We start from the raw sequence: 19,051 nt of genomic DNA on the forward strand, positions 1-19,051 counted from the left end.
CAGAACCACTGCATTTGGCAACCCTTCTGAAAGTCACCTTGTAACTGTGTAATAGTTTCATTGGGGTAATTGCATTTGGATTTGGAGATTTTCCTGGCCTGGCTCCACTAGCCAGAGATGACACCTTTTTGTATCCCTGGCTCATAGTGCTGTGTCAACAGAAGTCTGTAACATAGATCACTTCCTAGAGAGGGAATTGTGATTCTCTAGGAGAGGTCCAGACACTCCAGTGCAGATCGTTCTCCCCCCTTACACCAGTACAGAAACAGTGCAAGCCAATTAATGTCTTTGGATATGATCCAAATTTACACCTGTGTGAAAGCAGAAAACAGCTCTAAATCTAATGCTGCTGCAGTGCTTGGTACTTGTTGATACAGAGTTATGAACTACTTTCCACTAAGGTTGAGTGGTTTGCAGATAGATATAGGTTACATCTTCATTGAAAATGTAGTGGGGTTTTTTTGCTTAAATTATCACAGTGTTTAGGATTTTTGCCTCATGTTAATGAGGACAAATTGTTTTGCAGTTGTCATATGATTTGCAAAAAACTGAATTAAAGACTTGTCGCTGCCTACATGCTAGAGAAAGAAGAGACGTGGACAACCATTCAATATGAAAGGGAACTAAGCGTCTACTTTATTGGTAAAGATTCAGTCTATTTATACAGTTTCTCCCCCGTGCCCCAGCAGCAAAGCTTCTTTCTCATAGGTCTCTTGCCTTGCGGTTACAACATAAGCGAGTGATGATTGGTACATTCCTTAAGGTTAAATATATCACCAGAGTTCCTTTACTTATCTGACAAAATACATCTCCAGATGTCCACTGTCTTTGGTCTTGACTGCCTAGGGTGCCTTTTTCATTGCCTTGTTTTGTACTTCTTTTAGATTCCAAGGACTCAGTGACCTCTACGTCCTGTTCCTTGTGACATCCTGTTGTTTATGGAATTCTTTTGTATATAGTCTGAAGGGTGATTGCCCCTGCTAGGCCCCCAACATCTCCCCCTCTTTTTTCAAAAACAGCATTAGCCATTTTCTGTATCTGACCTGACAAACACTGAATGATACATGGTCCCATAAACAGTACTATTATAATTATTAACAAGACTACAAAGCAAGTTTTTATGATCTCAACCCATGTGGAAATACCCCAAGACATAAGCCAATCGTCAAAAGGATTGTGTCCTACGGTTATCTTTTTTGTGTGTTCTTGCAACCATTGTAGCTGTTTGTGAATAGAATTACTATGATCAGACAAATTAAAACAGCACATTCCACTGAAATCCTCACAACCTGTTCCCTGAGCGAGACAAAGAAAATCAATAGCTGCTCGGTTTTGTAATACCGCTCTTCTGAGGCTATCCATATCTTGAGTGATTTGACTGATTACCAGGGTGGTCACATTGCCCTGTTTGGCGGTCCAGCAAGCTAACTTTTGAATTTCGGTCAATGCCTCAGCAGTTCCAATTTGGGGTATGAGCGCTCCAAAGAAACGAGCCATCATGCTCCATAACTCCACTTCATCTTTACAATCTGGACCTAATATTTCAATGCTTCTTTTAGATCACAGCGTGGTTTTAACGGACCGCAAGAAGTTGATGTCAGGGGTAAGTAATGTGAGAGATCCTAAATAGCAAGGTCCTCCATGCATTCTGGGGTACAAGATCTTTCTTCGGAGATATCCGCAGAACCTTCCAACAATTGTCTTATAGGTGCCAAATCTGTGTTTGAAATTCCTACCCATGTTCTTACGCTTTGTAAATCACCGAGTAATTTCTGAACATTATTAATGGTTCTGATGGTTGTGTGGAGTTGGACTTTCTGAGGGCGAAATCTAGCAAGAGAGACTTCAAATCCCAGATATGTCCAAGGATCTGTTCTTTGAACTTTCTCCAGGGCTACCAAAAAGCCCTATGCCTTCAAGTCACTCATGAGATCTTTCTCCTTTTCAGGGGACAACACAGATGGAGAGGCAATAAGAATATTATCCATGTAATGCAGTGTAAGATAGTTTGGATTATTTTGCCACCATTGGCTTAGTGCCTGGTTCACAAACCACCAACAAATGGTAGGACTGTTGCGCATTCCTTAAGGAAGAACTACCCATTCATATCGTTGCATTGGAGCCATGTTATTGGTTGTAGGCAAACTAAATGCAAACTGTTTAGTATCTTCTGGGTGTAGTGGAATGCTGAAAAAACAGTCTTTAATATCAATGATTAATAAATGCCAATTCTTTGGAATTCCTCCTGGGGAGTGCAATCCTGGTTGCAATGCTCCTAAAGGGATTATTTGTTCGTTCACTGCCCGTAGATCATGCAAAAATCACCATTTTCCCAATTTCTTCTGGATAACAGAAACAGGAGTGTTCCATGGACTGTGTGATTCTTTCAAATGTCCTAACCTTACTTGTTCTTCCACTAATACATGTAGATGCTCTAATTTTTCCTTAGATAGTGGCCACTGAGCTACCCACACAGGTTCATCAGTCTTCCATCCAAGTCTAATGGTGGGATGAGCATCTGTCTGCTCAGCAGCCGCAATCAAAAATTTTGTGAAACAAGGGACATCCGCCACTGGCTGAGGACATCTCTGCCTAATATCCAAAGAGGAGTGTCCATAATGTATGGTCGCACCATGGCCTTGTTGCCTTCTTGATCTATAATCTTCACAAAATGCAAACTTTGTGCGGTGGAAGTATATCCAGATACCCCCAGAACCTTGTCTCGTAATGTTTCAGAAGACCAATCTGGAGGCCATTTAGATGAGGGAATTATCGTAATGTCCGACCCTGTATCCATCATCATTTGAGCGTGAATCACTGTTGATGACTAAGAGGAATGGTCTGGTGTTAGAGTGATCATGACTTGTCGAAGAGGCTTTGTGTCCTTCAGAACCTCAGAGAAGGCAACTAAGGGTCCAGTGCTTCCAAATCCATTGCTCCCTCTATCCTTAGGTTCGCTAAAATGAGATGTCTGACCATAAAAAGGGATCAATTGGGCAATTTTGCTTCCTTGGGGGATGATAAATGGAGGATTCAATACGTGGACCATTATTTTAATAGGCCCAGTATAATCACTGTCAATAAGACCAGGTTGTATAAAAATGCCTGTTTTCATGGCGGATGATCTTCCTATCAATAATGCCGATAATCCATGACCCAAAGGACCACTTGATGTTGTTATTAAGGTAACTCCTGGTCCTTCCACACAGTATTAGCACTTACCAAATCAACTCCTGTGCTTCCTCTTGTGGCTGCTTGAAGTTCATCAAGGCAGCCACCGTTGGTGGGGAGATTCTTGTTGTCACCACTCTCCCCATGCGGCTCCTCTCGTTTCCCTGAATGCCTGGGTTGGTTAATGGGGTACCATTCTTTTTAAAGCGGGAGTGACACTCATTTGCTTGATGTCCGAATTTATCGCACCGATGGCAATAACCAACAAATGGACCAGACGGTATTGGTGTCTGAGCTTTACCTCCTTTTACTGGACAATTCTTTCGGATGTGTCCTTGTTGTCCACAGTTAAAACAGGTACTCCCTCTATCACCACTTCCTTGCTTCTGGGCTTTTGTCAGAGCAGCTGCCAGGGCTGTAGCATGAATCTTGGCTTTCTCCTTTTCCTCTTCTATAGGGGCTTGAGAACATTGCTCCACAATTTGCATTAACATAGCCCCTGTTGACAAGGTGGCAATAAGACGTTTGCAATTTGCATTTGCATTTTGTACTGTAATTTCCTTCACCAATGTGTCTTTCATATTGAAAGGACTGTCTGGCGCTATTTCTACCCCTTCCTTAATACAATCAACAAATGCAAGAAAAGGTTCGCCACCAGCTTGTCGTATTTGTAAGTATGGTTGCTTAGGTCGTCCTACTTGCAGCAGTAGTGCAAAGGCTTCCAGCGCAGCAGCTTGGCTCTGACCTAATAAACACGCACCAAGTGCGGCTTGTCGCTGTGGGTCTAGGTACTGGCCACGCCCCATAAGTTGAGCTAAAGTAGCAAATCGCAACGGGTCACCCTGAGACAACTCCATGTTTCTCAACTGTTTCTCTTCCAAACGTTCTTGCCACTTATTCAAAAATAACATATAACTTGTAGGTCCTAATAGGAGTTCAAAAATAGTTCTAATATCAGCTGGAACCAATTCCTGGTGTTTTATGATAGCTTCCACCTGCCTTCTCACCAGACGATTATCAATACCATAGTCCATCACAGATTTTTGTATCTTCGCCACCAAAGTCCATTGATTGAATCACCGCTTCTACTTCTGCTTCAGCCCCCATCCGTTCCACTAATAATCAAACTTGGCGATAGGTGGAAGCTAGGGATTTTGCATTTTATTACCCAATTGGATAGCTTCCCAAAGTTCATTCCCTATGGTTTTCCACTTGTCATCATTAAAGACATGAGTGGACTCAGTTAGTAAGCCACGGCGCTTTGCCCAAAATAACAAGTCCGTAAGATGAGAGCGATCAAGCGATTCCCCCGCACTCTGCGCGAGGCTAAAAAGTGCCTCAATCATAGCCTTTTCAACCGCTGATGCAGTGTTTCCCATCCTGCCTCAGATAATATTTACTATTGTCCAGCTTCCTCAGCTGCCAACTCACCGGTCTAAACTGTGGCCACTCGCGTCACTCTCGGACGCCCGGTCACAACCGCCGTGGGAATTTCTTCTTCTATTCCTCATCAATGCACGCCGGCAGGGATCACATCAGGGTCACCAATAGTCACTGCCTACATGCTAGAGAAAGAAGAGACATGGACAACCATTCAATATGAAAGGGGACTAAGCGTCTACTTTATTGGTAAAGATTCAGTCTATTTATACAGTTTCTCCCCCGTGCCCCAGCAGCAAAGCTTCTTTCTCATAGGTCTCTTGCCTTGCGGTTACAACATAAGCGAATGATGATTGGTGCATTCCTTAAGGTTAAATATATCACCAGTATTCTTTTACTTATCTGACAAAATACATCTCCAGATGTCCACTGTCTTTGGTCTTGACTGCCTAGGGTGCCTTTTTCATTGCTTTGTTTTGTACTTCTTTTAGATTCCAAGGACTCAGTGACCTCTACGTCCTGTTCCTTGTGACATCCTGTTCTTTATGGAATTTTTTTGTATATAGTCTGAAGGGTGATTGCCCCTGCTAGGCCCCCAACAAAGACTACAAGGGAAATTAACATCAACATTAGTTTTCACTGTCATGATTTATACCAGCTGCAGACCTGACCTCAAAAACCAATGCTGTTTAAGTCAAACTGTACAACACAATGCCATTTCTCACACTCCATACCCCTTACTAGCAGCACTGTATTTCTCTTACTCTCTTGGGAGACTCATCAGTGACAGAGTTTGTGGTAGATATTAGTTTCTTCTGATTCTGTGGGCTTCCTACTACCTTTGCCTCATACATACGGTGCTAGCAGGAAAACTGGGCCCTTATATTCGTTGGCAGCAGTGACAAAACCACTAAGCCATATGACCCTCACACTTTCCACACTTGCGTAGTAGTCCCCAATTTTTCAGTTGTCACTGCAGGGAGAGGTGTTTAAATTCTTCTTTCCTTTCTTGGCTAGCAGCCAGCATAATACACAATTTCAGGCAGGGCTGATGCAGAAACAATGCTCTGCTTAAGAGCATGAAAGCATTTCATTAAAGGAAAATAAAAAATAGAAGGAAATGCCTTGCTAATGGCTCAATCCCTTTTGCTTTTTAGCAAATGCCATCAATAGCTCAATCCAGGAGTCAGAAAGCAAAGCCAAAGCAAACCTGTGAGATTTGCCTTCTGATAGGCACACACACTTCATTCCACTACCCAGTAGTATGCAGAGCACAGCACCAGAACTAATGGCACCATGACCTGAAAAGACAAAAGAAAGATTCAGAGGATGAAAGAGAGGGTGTAAGGATAGGGGGGTGAGAATGGGTGTAGAGGGTGTAGAGATACAATTCCCACAACCTGAGCAATTTGCTTTAGCATATGACTGCATTGCCATTGACTTACCTGTGCCTGAGTCACAGCAGAGCTCATTTGTTTTTATCCTTGTTCTGATTTAGTTAGAGCCCCACATAAAAGACAATGGGATTTATGGAAATCTCCTATGGAGATCTACCCATTCAGGTATGTAGAGTCACTCAGGAGGGCCAAGCAAATTGTAAGGCTGGGAAAAAGCCTTTAGAATTAGATTTCCTGGAAGGCTCAGGTTTTAATTCCTCTGCCTGAAGATTACTTGGCTCACTCACCACTTGCACACTGGAAAAATTATTGTTTCTACTATGCGGCTTTAAGTCACCAGCTAGGTCTTCAACCAGCACTTTTTACTCAAAACACACTTGACATCTCAAATTCATCTCCCAGACACAAAACAAGTGGGTATTTCTCTCAAAAATCTTACATGCTGTTAACAGCATCACCAAGCAAGACTAGAATTTGCGGTGAGAATTAGAAAATTAAGGTAGGAGAGAATCAGAGCTCTGGAACAATATGGCAGGAAAATTACAAACTCTTAAAATTTTATTTGATAAATTTATCAGCATTCATGTAATTATTGGGAGAAAAGGGATAAGACAAAATCACCCAAGAGATCCTCTGCACTCCCTTACTTCAGAATTGATAGTGGTGATTTTAGCTGCATATTTAAGTTTTAAGATTTAGTTGCATATATAATTGAAACATATTAATGATGTCCACTTCTTTATAAGAGGTATGTTTTCCTATTACATTTTGCTCTAGCATGAGACAGGCAAGGACACTGGCTTCACTCCTAAACGACTTTTAAGGGATAGAGGAAAGGAATATTTCTTCTATGTAGGACTCCTGCCAGCAGTTCTGAAAGCTGGAGCTGTTGTCTTCATGCCTAGGAATACACATATGCAACACCCCTTCATTTCACTGTAAGGACCATATGGTCTGTCTAGCATGAGCTTGAACCACTGCCATTTCATTCTAGCCTGGCTGTTCTGTAACAACAGAAGAATCTCATTTTCAATCCATCCATTTTGTCAGTAGTGTTGTCTTAAACCTATACCAACTCGTCACCCAGCTAGAGGCACAGCTGCAGCCAGTGAAGTTTAACTTTGCCCTGCAGCAGCACAGCAAAAAAATAACCTGCCAGCACTAATCACTGAGTGCTTTAGGTTAAAATGTTTCTTAAAAAAGGATACTAGTGCACCCTATGTAATTAATGTTTAGCCATAAGGTGAAATGGTTAACTTGACTCTTCTGATCACTCTCAGAGACTGAGGATTAAGCATTTTACTGTGTCTGCATGAAACTCTCTGTGAGCAAGAGGTTTTCAACAATCAGTGAGATGATGGTCTCATGTGTCAGATAGAGGCAACCAAAGAAAACTGGTACACGTATTTACCCAAGAAAATCATAAGAGGATGACCACATTAGATAAAACTGAGACAGGCTGGAACTTAATTATATTTGTTTATTATTGCAATAACTAAATTACTCCTTAAGAGGAAATTTATAAAAGAGCAAAATCTGGTCAAACACATGCTCTTCCTCTTACAGTTTTAAATCTTTTGTGATGCTAGCTTGCCAGGCAATTTAACATATCAGAGCAGCCTTGATGCTATCCCTGTGCAGGGCAAGTTGACTCAATCAGGATCACTAATCAAATGAGAAAAAACCACAGCACAACACTGTAGAAAGAAACAGCTGGCAATAATAAATTTAAATTGTTCATCATAGAGAGAAAAATGGAAACATGTAGTGATAGACCAACATCTTCCTGAATGCACACAGTGCTTGGCTTTGAGCAGGGCATTTGAGGATCTCAGGAACAGCACGGTTCAACAAATGCTTGCTAATGAATGCAAGAGTTGTAAAAGGAAAACTAAATATAAATATAAAAATGCAACTTCAAATTAGCTGGTTCTACAGCTTGTACTGAAGTAGCATCTTCCCAGCCATAGTGGGAAAAAAACAAACAAACAAACAAACAAACAAAAAAAACCCCCAACAAATTAGTTAATGCTGCCATCCTTACTTTATCATGCATTTTTATCATGCAAAGCAATTAGGAAATTTGATATTGCTCTCTTTCTGCAGGATCTGTGTCAGCTAGAAAGCATACTACAGCTAGAATCTGACAATTAATTTAGAAATTGTTTTTGACCACATAGATTGCAATTACAGGGTGAGGAGCCAGAATATGATGGCTAGAGAAAATGCCCTATCATAGGGGACCAAAGAATTCAATGTGCTTCACTTATCAAAAAACAAAATAATGAATGATCCAATTACAGCACACACGCCCTCATTGTAAAAAAATAGCTAGTCTCAGAGGGTTGTTTAACTTAGCAGAAAAATGCAGTGTAAGAATCAATAGCAAAAAGAGCAAAAAATAACTCAAATTTACAAATAAAATAAGTAACACTTTAACTGTGACCCATTGCTAAGACCGATTATGAACTGAAGTAGTAAACTTCCTTTTTTTAAGTTTAAATATGGAGTATTTTCACAAGAAACAAGGCACCTCTTGTCTAGCAGGAATTCTGTGAAAGGGACTACAGAGAACAGGCCAGGTGGGAGAGTAGACACAGGCACCTTTCTGTGCTTTTTGTGGTCAAACACACTATGAAATCAGTCATTTCTCAATATTCTTACCACATCACCACACCCCTTACTCTAAATTTATTGCCAAGTTTCCTATGAAAATAAAACTTGGCTTTGTGCTCTATATAAACATTGGTATCTCCAGTACCTCTTTGTACTTCTGGAAGCCAGTGGCAAAGTTTAATGAAATTCAACAAAAAGGTAGGGGGTTGCTAAATATGAAATTCTTAAATAATTTGTGAAAAGAGACAAAAGAGAGAGGATCACAGAATCACACAGAGAATCAATCAGGTTGGAAAAGGCCTCTGAGATCATGGAGTCCAACCTATGAGTGAACACTACCATGTCAAATAGACTATGGCACAAAGTGGACATCAAGTCTTTCCTTAAATACCTCCAGGGGTGATGGCTCCACCACCTTCCTGTACATGGGAAAGGCAGTCCATTTCAATGTCTATTCACCCTTTCTGTGAAGAAATTCTTCCTAATGTCCAACCTAAACATCCCCTGGCACGGCTTAAGTCTATTATAAGGTCACCTCAGAGTCTCCTTTTCACCAGGCTAAACAACCCCAGCTCTCAGATGCTTCTCAGCAGACTTGTGATTCAGCCCCTTCACCAGCTTTGTTATCCTTCTCTGGGCCTGCTCCAGCACCTCAATGTCTTTCTTGTAGTGAGGATTTCTAAACTGGATGTAGTACTCAAAGTGTGGCCTCAGCAGTGCCAGATGGAAAGCCACATGGGATTATTGTGGCCAAAGTGTAGGAGCTGGGACTTGCCCTTGTTGAACCTTATACTGTTGGTCTCACTCCATTGATCCGGCCTGTCTAGGTCCTTCTGCAGAGCCTTCCTGCCCTCCAGAAGATCAACACTCCTGCCCAACTTGGTGTTGTCTGTGAATTTAGTACAGGTAGACTCAGTTCCCTCACCCAGATCACCAACAAAGATATCAAACAGCCCATCCAATCCTTAACATAGAAGATGTCCTCTCAACCCATGGATCTCTTATTCCCCACAAGGGAATGGAACACAGAATTAGACATCAGAGAATCCACATGGGAGGACACGCATCATGCCTATACACACTTTGGGAACAAGGCTTCAGTAGCTTTGCTGTTCATGAAATTGCTTAAGTGAGACCATTACAAAAGCAATTTTGTGCTGTGGCTACAGATAGCATACAGGCTGTGTTTATCTCAGAAGTTATCTGGGAGATGTTGCTGTTATGACCTCTTTTGGACTTAAGATCTATACCATTGTGTTACTTTTTCTTCAAATCTGCTATTAGTTGGGCTCCTTCACCAATATTAGTCTGAAGAGCTCTCTAAAACATAATAGAGAAAAACATATTGGACAATACAGCTTTTACTTATGGAAATCCGACATTGAGCACAAGACTGCGGGGACTGGTCTTTTTGAAATACCATTACAATTTTCAGATGATTGAAGAAAGGAATTGTAATAACCAATTTGACTACTGACAGCGCTTAATTTTTCTGAAAATACGACTGAAAAGGATCCCATGCCAGATCCTCTTGCAAGGTTGGGTTTGCAGAGAGCAGAGATGTTAGATCACTTGTTAGAACACTTCCTGCTGTGGCTACACCTAGGAAGCAAACAGCTTGCTACCCCACCACCCCAATCAGAATGGGATTGATTACTTCCAGGAGCAAATACTGCCTTTGTTGCCTCTAGAAAGTATCCAGGTACCTAATTTTAGATGGAATGCATTACTTCTTAGGCCACTAAAGTTTGCAAAGCTCAATCACACATCTGGCTCCAGGAAATCTTGAAATTAGCATGAGGCCAGTTTGGAAAGAATCGGCTGCAGCCAGTATGACCCCTTGCAGCAGGGTGTAGAGTAAAGCTATTGTTTTCAGAAATGGTACCAGCATTTAACCATATCTGTCATCTACAGGAAGGAAAGTACAATACAAGGAAGGCCATGTTAAGTCCATCCTTAGCAAGCATGTTGGTTTTTTTTGGTTTTTTTGGTTTTTTTTTTTGCCTGAAGAGATTTCCTCAAACCTTTAACAGGACATGTTTCCCTCAGTTTAATCAGAGACAGTTTCTGTCAAAAGATCTGTTTCTGCCTGTTCCACCAGCAGTGACTAAGGCCAGTTTAATTGCATGCTAGGAAAGGTGTGCTGTATTGCTCACTTTCTGTTAAGGGAACAGAAATTAAAGCTGCCATGTGAAAATGGAACCGAGGCACCTCCATTCAGCAGCTGGCAAGTGAAGAAAGGACATTCCATCACCAAGACATCATTTCTGAAATTCAGACAACAATCAAACGCCTTGAGCCAGTTGCACTGACTATCGCGGAGGAAGTAAAGCTTTCTTAGTATTAGGTTAAAACATTATATTAGGTTGTTGCTTCCTTGTATTTGCGCAGGAAGACAGAACCAGGACAATGAAACAGTAATGCAGCTATTTACTAGTGCATGGCCTTTTCTAACACTGGGCACACCCACGCCTATAAACTAGGAGCCAGAGAGAGACATTGTTTCACCGCATGTGCGTCAAGAGCAAAAATCTGGAAACAACTCCCTGAGCAATCTCATTCTGAACAAGAGCTCTTAGTACACGTAAACTCAGTGGCAGGGCCACTGGAGAGACAGAGATGACAGGGAGCCATGCTTTCTTGCCAACCTGTACTGGCAAGAACATTAAAATTCTGGCCAAAGTATTCTTCATGACACAAAAGAGGAGTGCTACAGATCCCTATCCTTGGGGATAGGAGTTACTGATAAGCACAAGAGCACACTCTGTTCTTCAGCAAGACTTGAATCGACACCTATAAAGGAGAAAATTCTTCTGCTCCTGCTAACAGCTATTATTCAGTACAATTCAGACCAGAATAAATTAACACCAATTAGATGCAATCAGCACTTTCAGCAACAGCTTATGGGCATACCTTTGCATATGCCTGGTTAGGAATATAAAGAGAGCTTCCTTCTCACAGGGCTATGGTTGCTTGTCACTGCTGTATGACCATATTACTCAGAGGGTGTGGAATTATCAAGGCAATGACCCAAAAGAATGCTGAATATACATTTACAGCATTGGACTTTCACCTACCCTACCTCTGTTGGTTCATTTTTACACGCCATCCCTTAGCACAGGTTTTCTGTGTCTAAGAGTCCACAGGGAGCTGCTTATTTTGAAAATACAGTGTAAAAGAGGAAACATAATCCACATATATTTTCAATATATTTTCTGCCAACACTGCTGCTATGTTTGTAGCCAATTTATTTCTGTTGGACTTTAAGATTTCCCATTATGTGTAGAATTACCTTGGAACAGGAATGCGAAGTTTAAAACACTGATTTAGGTGCAATGCAATCCAAAAGTGTACATCATGTATACCACAAAATCCTGTATATTTATGACTCAGAAAATAATAATAATGTACTTATACAATGCAGTGTCTTGCAGAATTCAGATTTAGCTACATATAATAGCATTAACTACTGGTTCTTCAATAAAAATCAAATTTGAGCAGTTCTATCTAGTTCTCCTTCTTACCTTCTAAGTTTTTGTAGCTATCCTGAATTTGTTTTCAATAAGAATCTCCTAGGGAAAGAAGGGAAGGAAGTTATCTTTCTTCTCTATTTCTAGTACTGTCCTAAAGAGGGCAGGTATATTTGAAAAGACTCAGGCACAAGACATAACTGTTTTTCCTTGCCTGACTTGTGCCCTAGACTTACTTTGAAACCTCAGTGAAAAAATTAAAAAACCCTCTTCTGCCTTTTGTTACCTCTACCACCCCTAAAGGAAGGGCTCTGACCATGAAGCTAGAAGAACATCTGAAACCACTGCTAACAGACTAATTCAGTCACTATTAGTCCTTAGAAAAATAAGAGAAAGTCTATAAAACCTAACATTCAAGATGTGTTATACTGAATTTTGTGACCTAAATCCTGTTCCATTTAATACAGAATAATTGAATATTCTCTGAAATAGAAATCGGTCTCCTCATGCATAAATAACACTTTCATTGGAGAACTTAATAAATCCTATTTCTAAGAGGTTTTAATCCTTCTACACTCTCTTGGGAAACCCAGAATACAAAACACTGTCTTATCATGCAAAGAAGTCTTCTGAACCATGACAGAGTATCTTCATAGAGACAAATAAATTAATAGGGGCACCAGGACTTTCCCCGATTGCGCCTTGTCAAAGGAAACTCCAGCCATCAAATAAGAGTCAAGAGTTCATGACTTAATCATGACCAGCGGAGGTACTTCAGTCTGAAGACTGGGGCTTAAAAGCCAATCCTATTTTCAACCTTGCCTCTTGAAGGCTCCCTACTCAATGTCAGCATCTTCTGGATGGCACTCTGAGGCACCTGGCTCACCTGTAACTCAGTACACATCAATGCTGAAACACTGGGTTCCTATAGGCACTCAGAGGTTAGGGTCTGGTGTTCCTGCAGCCTTTTCTGAAATCAGCCTTTGGGCACTTCTGGAATGATTCCACATCAATCAGGACTTCTACATCTAAATCCTATTGTATTCCTAAATCCCACACCTTAGATGCATTCTAGGTGAAAGTTGCTCAGGCTTGCCCACAAACAACAGGAGATTAGGGGGCCAAAAGGGAACAGCAATAAAATGTCATTGGCCACCCCAATCTGTTTCTCTTTTTTCTACAATTCGGCAAGCTGTGTGGCAGGAGTTAATTTACTATTTTAGTACCTATAAATTACTAATATAATTTGAAAAATTCATCTTGGCACTGTTAAATTAGTTCAAAACAAGACTGATGAATGCATGCAAACCAAAAGGATCCAAATTAATGCAAAAATTGACCTAGCCCAAAGCAATCTCCTAGCCTTCACACAAATTTGTATTCACACACTTAGACACCACTTCGGTAACTGTCAGACACCCTTAGTGAAGTCAGTAGGATATTATGTTTAAAAGAGGCCTTAAGGTGTGGTTTTAAATAAATTTAATTAAAATAGTATGAAAAGTTGTTTCCATCTTGTTAGATAGAATTAGAGTTCCAGATAAATGAATTAGCCAGGTATCAGCCTAGCCACTGTGCCTGTACATGGAGGCCTAAGCCTGTAGTTAACATCAGGCATCAGTGTGATTAAACCCAGGAAAATCTGGTAAGAAATGAATGTTTATTATCTTCTTTTAAAGTCATTCCCTACTAATAATCAAATGTAATAGGTATGGTGTGCCCTACAATTAATACTAGAATTCTCAACATCAGTTGGTACCCTATCTTGTAATGGTGTTTCATGCAACTTTTATAATACACTGTGATAGAAATTCCCAGATGATTATGTAGATATGGCATTTGTCTTAATTTATATGAAGGAGCTCACTTGTGCGGGTATTGCTGATGAAGAAAATCAACTACAAATTTGGGGAATGTGTTGCATGTTCAGCATATAAGCAGAATCTGCCCCTAGAGATTATACTGAAATCAATGAGCCTTTAGAGAGGGATATTTCCATTGGAAGTTTCCAGGTAAAACATGCATTATTTATAGCAGTAGAACCTTTGCCTGAATATAACACAAGAGTCTTTTGTCAACTCTGCTACAGCCCTTAACCTATGCTGGGCCTGCACTTTGTGGAGATACTGCTCTATGAAAGGTCTTTCATGACAGCAAAGTAGGAAGGACAGGGAATGCAAGGATCAGGTTGTTCAAGAGGAAGCACAGTTAACACCTTAAGACCTAGCTCAGAGTCTCTTCAGACTTACAGAAATTGACATTCAAAGAACCACACACATCCCTGTTTGCTGGATTACACAGAGAGAAAATAAAGCATTCAGATATTCCTTGAAAAATTTGGCTTGGAGTCAGAAGTAGACCTGGAAGATTTCTACTATACCCTGCAGTTGGGCTAGAAAATAACTGCTTACTGGTCAAGGTACATTTAAAATATTTTATATTATTTAATGAGAGTTACACATGAAAGCCACATCAGACTTCCATTACTAGCTTTTCCTGAAACACTGAAGCATGTGAACTTCTGATAAGAGGTTGCTGTTCCAAGATGTTTTAAAAAGCAAACCAGAAATATGTCAAAATTATTAATTTCTGCAGCTAATTTTTCTTCCTTTTCTAGAGTGCAAAGAAATAATTCTGATATAACCTGTCATATTCATATTGAAAGATCACTTACAAGGACATACCAAAATCCTCCACTTTACTTCAGAATAACTATGCTGCCTGGGGTTGGGATAAAGAACAGATTAGAAATTGGTTCTATAAATTATACCTTGTACATACAAGACCTACTATCAGCAGTCAGTCTTTTCAGTAAATTAATTAATGCTAAATATTTCTGCCTACTTATAATAGGGTAATAAACACACAGACAAAAAAAAAAAAAAGAAAGAAAGAGAGCACTTATTTTGTATCCAAGGTCCCCTTTCTAATTAACTTATCAAGTTTATAATACAGCCTGCTTGAACAACAGTGGGGAAAAAAACCGGGAAAAAAACCCCACCATGTTAAAAATTCTAGTGGGCATACAACTGCAGCATGTTATATCTGCAGCTCTGCTACTCCAAGCTACTTTTTTCTGTTCTTAAATGCTAAGATGGAGATTGGTGTTTATGTGAAAAATGTAAAAACAGGGCAGAATGCTGCCAGAAGTAATTTCTAGTCATTATTAGTAATTTAGTAAGTGGTATGGACTATTCTTCACAACATTACTGAGTAAATTCCCTAGAAAAGCAGATTGCTTACAACACAATTGTCAAGGTGACACCAAAATGAAAGCTCAGTTCACTCACCAACTATTACAAGTCTCCTCATGCTTTTTGAAAGATTGGGACTGTTGATCTGAGTTTTGGCTGAATTCCAATTTGTTTAATTAAATTCCACATACCTACATCTCCCTCGCATCCCTTTGCTGCTGCTAAATGCTATTAAACAACCAACATGTTACATCAGTGTCCTCTGGGCCCAACACCAGCAAGGATCAAAACATTTCCCCAGAGCAGTCAGTGGAAAGGCACTGGGATCCTTTAGAATAAAGTACTGCTGTTGTCATAAATGAGTACTTACCACTCAAGCAATTCCAAGTTAAAGAACCATCAGAGTGTTGTGCAAACAAGTTAATACAATTCACATGACAGCATTTGAAGGAAAGAAAATATTTCCCATTAGTAATACTGTATGTACTCAGTTGCACATGTCCAGTTTCTTATACTATAAGAATTTTCTTCTCTTAATTTTTTTTTCTTCAATGATTTCATAGATATTCTACTTAAAAATTACCAGTAACTTCTCTCCACATAACTCTTTAACTAATATTTTCCCGCAAATCAAGAAGTCCACAATTTACCTGAAGGGAAACTTTTATCCTGTTGTAGTAGTGTATTCTTCTCAATTGTGTTTCAGAGAACAGTGTTCCTGTCTGGTATAAAGTTGTGATACTAGGTTTTTTATCCCCATAGGTTTTTCAAACCATAGTCAAATAACAAATGTGAAGTCTTAGGGTAAAATAATTTTAAAGAGCAATTTGTATTTGGCTAAATAAGATTCAGGTATACTTAGCCACTGAATTTTTAAGTCAAGTTTATTTGATATAATATTTTGATAGTTTATATTTTTATTTCAACATTTAGTAAGCTTATGATAATATACTCATTTTGTTATGAAAAGTAACCATGAAGAAATTTAGTGATTTTTTTTATTCCACTGAATGCTACAGCATTAGTATATTTTCTTGAATAATTTATTATTTTATTAAGACTGTATTAAAAAAGAAAGATGAAAAGAAGAAACCACTTGTAAGGTTCCCTGCCAGCTTTGACAGATTTCAACTAATCCTGCCTTGAAATGTCAAATTCTTCATCTGTAAGCAAGCAGAATATATCAGCAAGAGGTAATCAGAACAGACATCAACACATTCACCTTTTGGACAGGACAAATCCCAAGAATCCTCTCAGCACATTGGAGTTGCCACCTGTAACATACCCCATGCAAAGACCACTCTTAGTGCTTTTAATTGCCACATAAGAACAATTTCTTCTCTTCTTACACATAACCCCTGGCTTTCAGCACAAAAGCCTGACAATGCCAACAACTTTCTTTGCTGGCATGCTTAGGGGAAAGTTTAAAAACCTAATGTTCCACTAGGAGTGGTTTGAGGGTAAAGATGGCCTGGGAACAGGTCAATGAGATTCCTGAACTCAGGTGATATTTCTTAATGTATTTTCAGAGAAGTTGTTTGCCAGGGAAAGAAGAGCAGCAAAAACTATTGCCAAGCACCTCATCACCAGTGTGATGTCAGCCTATGTGAAGGTCCAAGCTCATTGAATGTTGTGATAAAACAGAAATATCTCAGTGATGACTACCACCAGCAGCAGTGAGCAAGGACTTCACAAACACAGGCTGTCAGCCTCAAGCTGTGGTGCTCACACATCCAAAACAGCCAAACATGGGTGAGGGCATGAGCCATCCCTAGCAAGATCTCCTGGCTCTGCCCAGCAGCAGAGCTAGCCCAAAGCAGCTCTCCTGAGTAATTTCACTGATAGCTTAGCTGTATTCCCAAGTGAGGGATTCTAGACATAAAGTGCCTCTCCTTTTACACAAGCAAGATGATGCCTTTCAACTTTTATTTCCTACAACTGGAGTAAGCTAGTGGCATTTGCACCATGTTTTCAGCAGTATTTCTATTTCAGTTGTACAGCTGTGGATGTATATATTCTTTTAAAATAAAACCTCCACAGAGACAATAAAAAAATCCAAACTCCTACTAATCAAAACCTCAGTTCTTTCATATTCAGGAATTCCAAATCTAGAACCTAAACCTTTGGGATCTGGCACTTTCCTTATGCAAGTCCAGCCAAGAATACAGCTGTACACAGGCTACAAGAGAATCCAATCTGTGACCTGTGGGTTAGTCTCAGCACTTGTGACCTAACATCAAACAGTGAGACTCCCAAACTTACCAAATTGTAATATAAATTTCTCTGAATTTAAGGTTTCCATTCAACAAATATTGAGGGTCCATTTATTTTGGCAGCACTCTGGAGACCTACAAGGTGAGATACTGAAACAATCACCTACAGGAGGACTCATCCCACACACTGTGTATTAGATACTCATGTATCTTCTAGATTTCCCCTGAAAAGTTAACTGTAGGCAGGCAGTAAGAAATCCTAACAGGTGAATTAGCCCACACATTTAAGTGATGTTTCATATGAAATTGTGATGTCTTGTAGGAATGCCCATCATTCTCCAAGAGTATAGAAGGGGACCCACTGAGAGAGCAGATTAAACAATTAAGTTGGCTAAACTTAATTTTTAGACTGATGTATACACCATACTAGTTTAAAAACATCATGGCTTGTGATGCCAATATTTATGGGTTTTCTCTGTTTGAGGTACTGGTACCTGGGTGGTGATGTTATTACATGAATACAAACCACAAAAACCCCTAGACTTTCTTATAAGTATGCTTAATAGGAAAGCATATTTCCTTTTCCTTCACACCTAACAAAAAAATTAATTGGTTGATCTAGCAAACAAAAAAAAAATCCATTTTCATGCTAAGATTTATATAAAAGATGAAATGTTTTCCCATACATTATTGTTAAAGCAGCACAGAACCTTCTCCATCTCTACTATCATCAGAAACACATAATTTTCAGGAAATCTTCTTGCAGTCTTTGACAGCAAAGCTACAAAAAATGTGAACCTGTCAGATTCTCTGCCATCAGAAGCAGTCATCTACCTCTTCCAAGTCACTAAGTATGGCAAATATCTCAAGCAAATTTATGTCCCATCTTCTACACAGCTCTAAGCTCTAAGACAAAAAGCACTAAGACAAAAGCCTTAAATTAAAAGACTGTTGTGAACAGCCCAGTTACATACTCACACACGTATGTCCAAGTATCAACACATGTAGATATGCACTCTTTTCTAACTGAGTATCGATAAACAATTTATATTTATTCATTAACTATATGAGAATAATGTATAGGTTTATAGATTACACTTTTCAGCATATTTCATCACTGCAGTTATGCCATCTTTAATCTTGCTTACACTCAGATCTGTGTGTTATTTCTGCTCTTTACACCTCCCTTTTGAACACAGCTCACTGAATCAGTCAATGGGTTCTGTGTGGGTGCAAAGTGTATGTGTGGGGACTGGGTGGGGTTTCCCTAAATTTTTCTTTTTCTTTTTTTTCTTTCCTTTTTTTTCCTTCTTCAGTATTCTTAAATTTTATTGTATTTTTGATACAATTTCAGAAGTAGAGGGTGTTACATTCTATTGTGCTTAAAAATCTTAAGACCAACACAGACCTAAAATAATCTACTTTAGGAAAAAAAAAAATCCCAACACAACAAAACCCCAGCCTTAATTGTATTTACACAATTCAGCCAAAGTCTTTCACAAGTGGCAATTCCAAACATCCCAACTATTTAGGTCAGGAACATTATGCAGATAGGAACTAAATATTTTTTAAGTACAGATTTCACTTACAACAAAAGAGTACTTTTAGTC

The 19,051-nt window shown here is 39.5% G+C and overlaps 1 protein-coding gene across 21 annotated transcripts in view; it reads right to left on the reverse strand.

Moving 5' to 3' along the window:
• LOC110472824 (endogenous retrovirus group K member 8 Gag polyprotein-like) overlaps window positions 1-19,051 on the reverse strand; it is a 399,368-nt gene that overhangs the window by 20,160 nt on the left and 360,157 nt on the right. For 17 of the 21 annotated variants that reach the window (XM_085573498.1, XM_085573506.1, XM_085573502.1 and 14 more), the window contains 2 exons: window positions 5,762-5,852; window positions 607-4,736 (listed from right to left, as the gene is read on the reverse strand). In XM_085573498.1, the coding sequence (XP_085429624.1) occupies window positions 3,219-4,205 (987 nt within the window). In that variant the 5' untranslated portion in view covers window positions 4,206-4,736; window positions 5,762-5,852 and the 3' untranslated portion in view covers window positions 607-3,218. Of the gene's footprint in view, window positions 1-606; window positions 4,737-5,761; window positions 5,853-19,051 lie in introns of those variants that run through there. The other 4 variants (XM_085573515.1, XM_085573501.1, XR_014953331.1 and 1 more) reach the window with 3 other exon arrangements.

Source organism: Lonchura striata, chromosome 2 (assembly GCF_050655825.1).
Source record: "Lonchura striata isolate lonStrDom1 chromosome 2, ASM5065582v1, whole genome shotgun sequence".
NCBI lineage: Eukaryota > Metazoa > Chordata > Aves > Passeriformes > Estrildidae > Lonchura > Lonchura striata.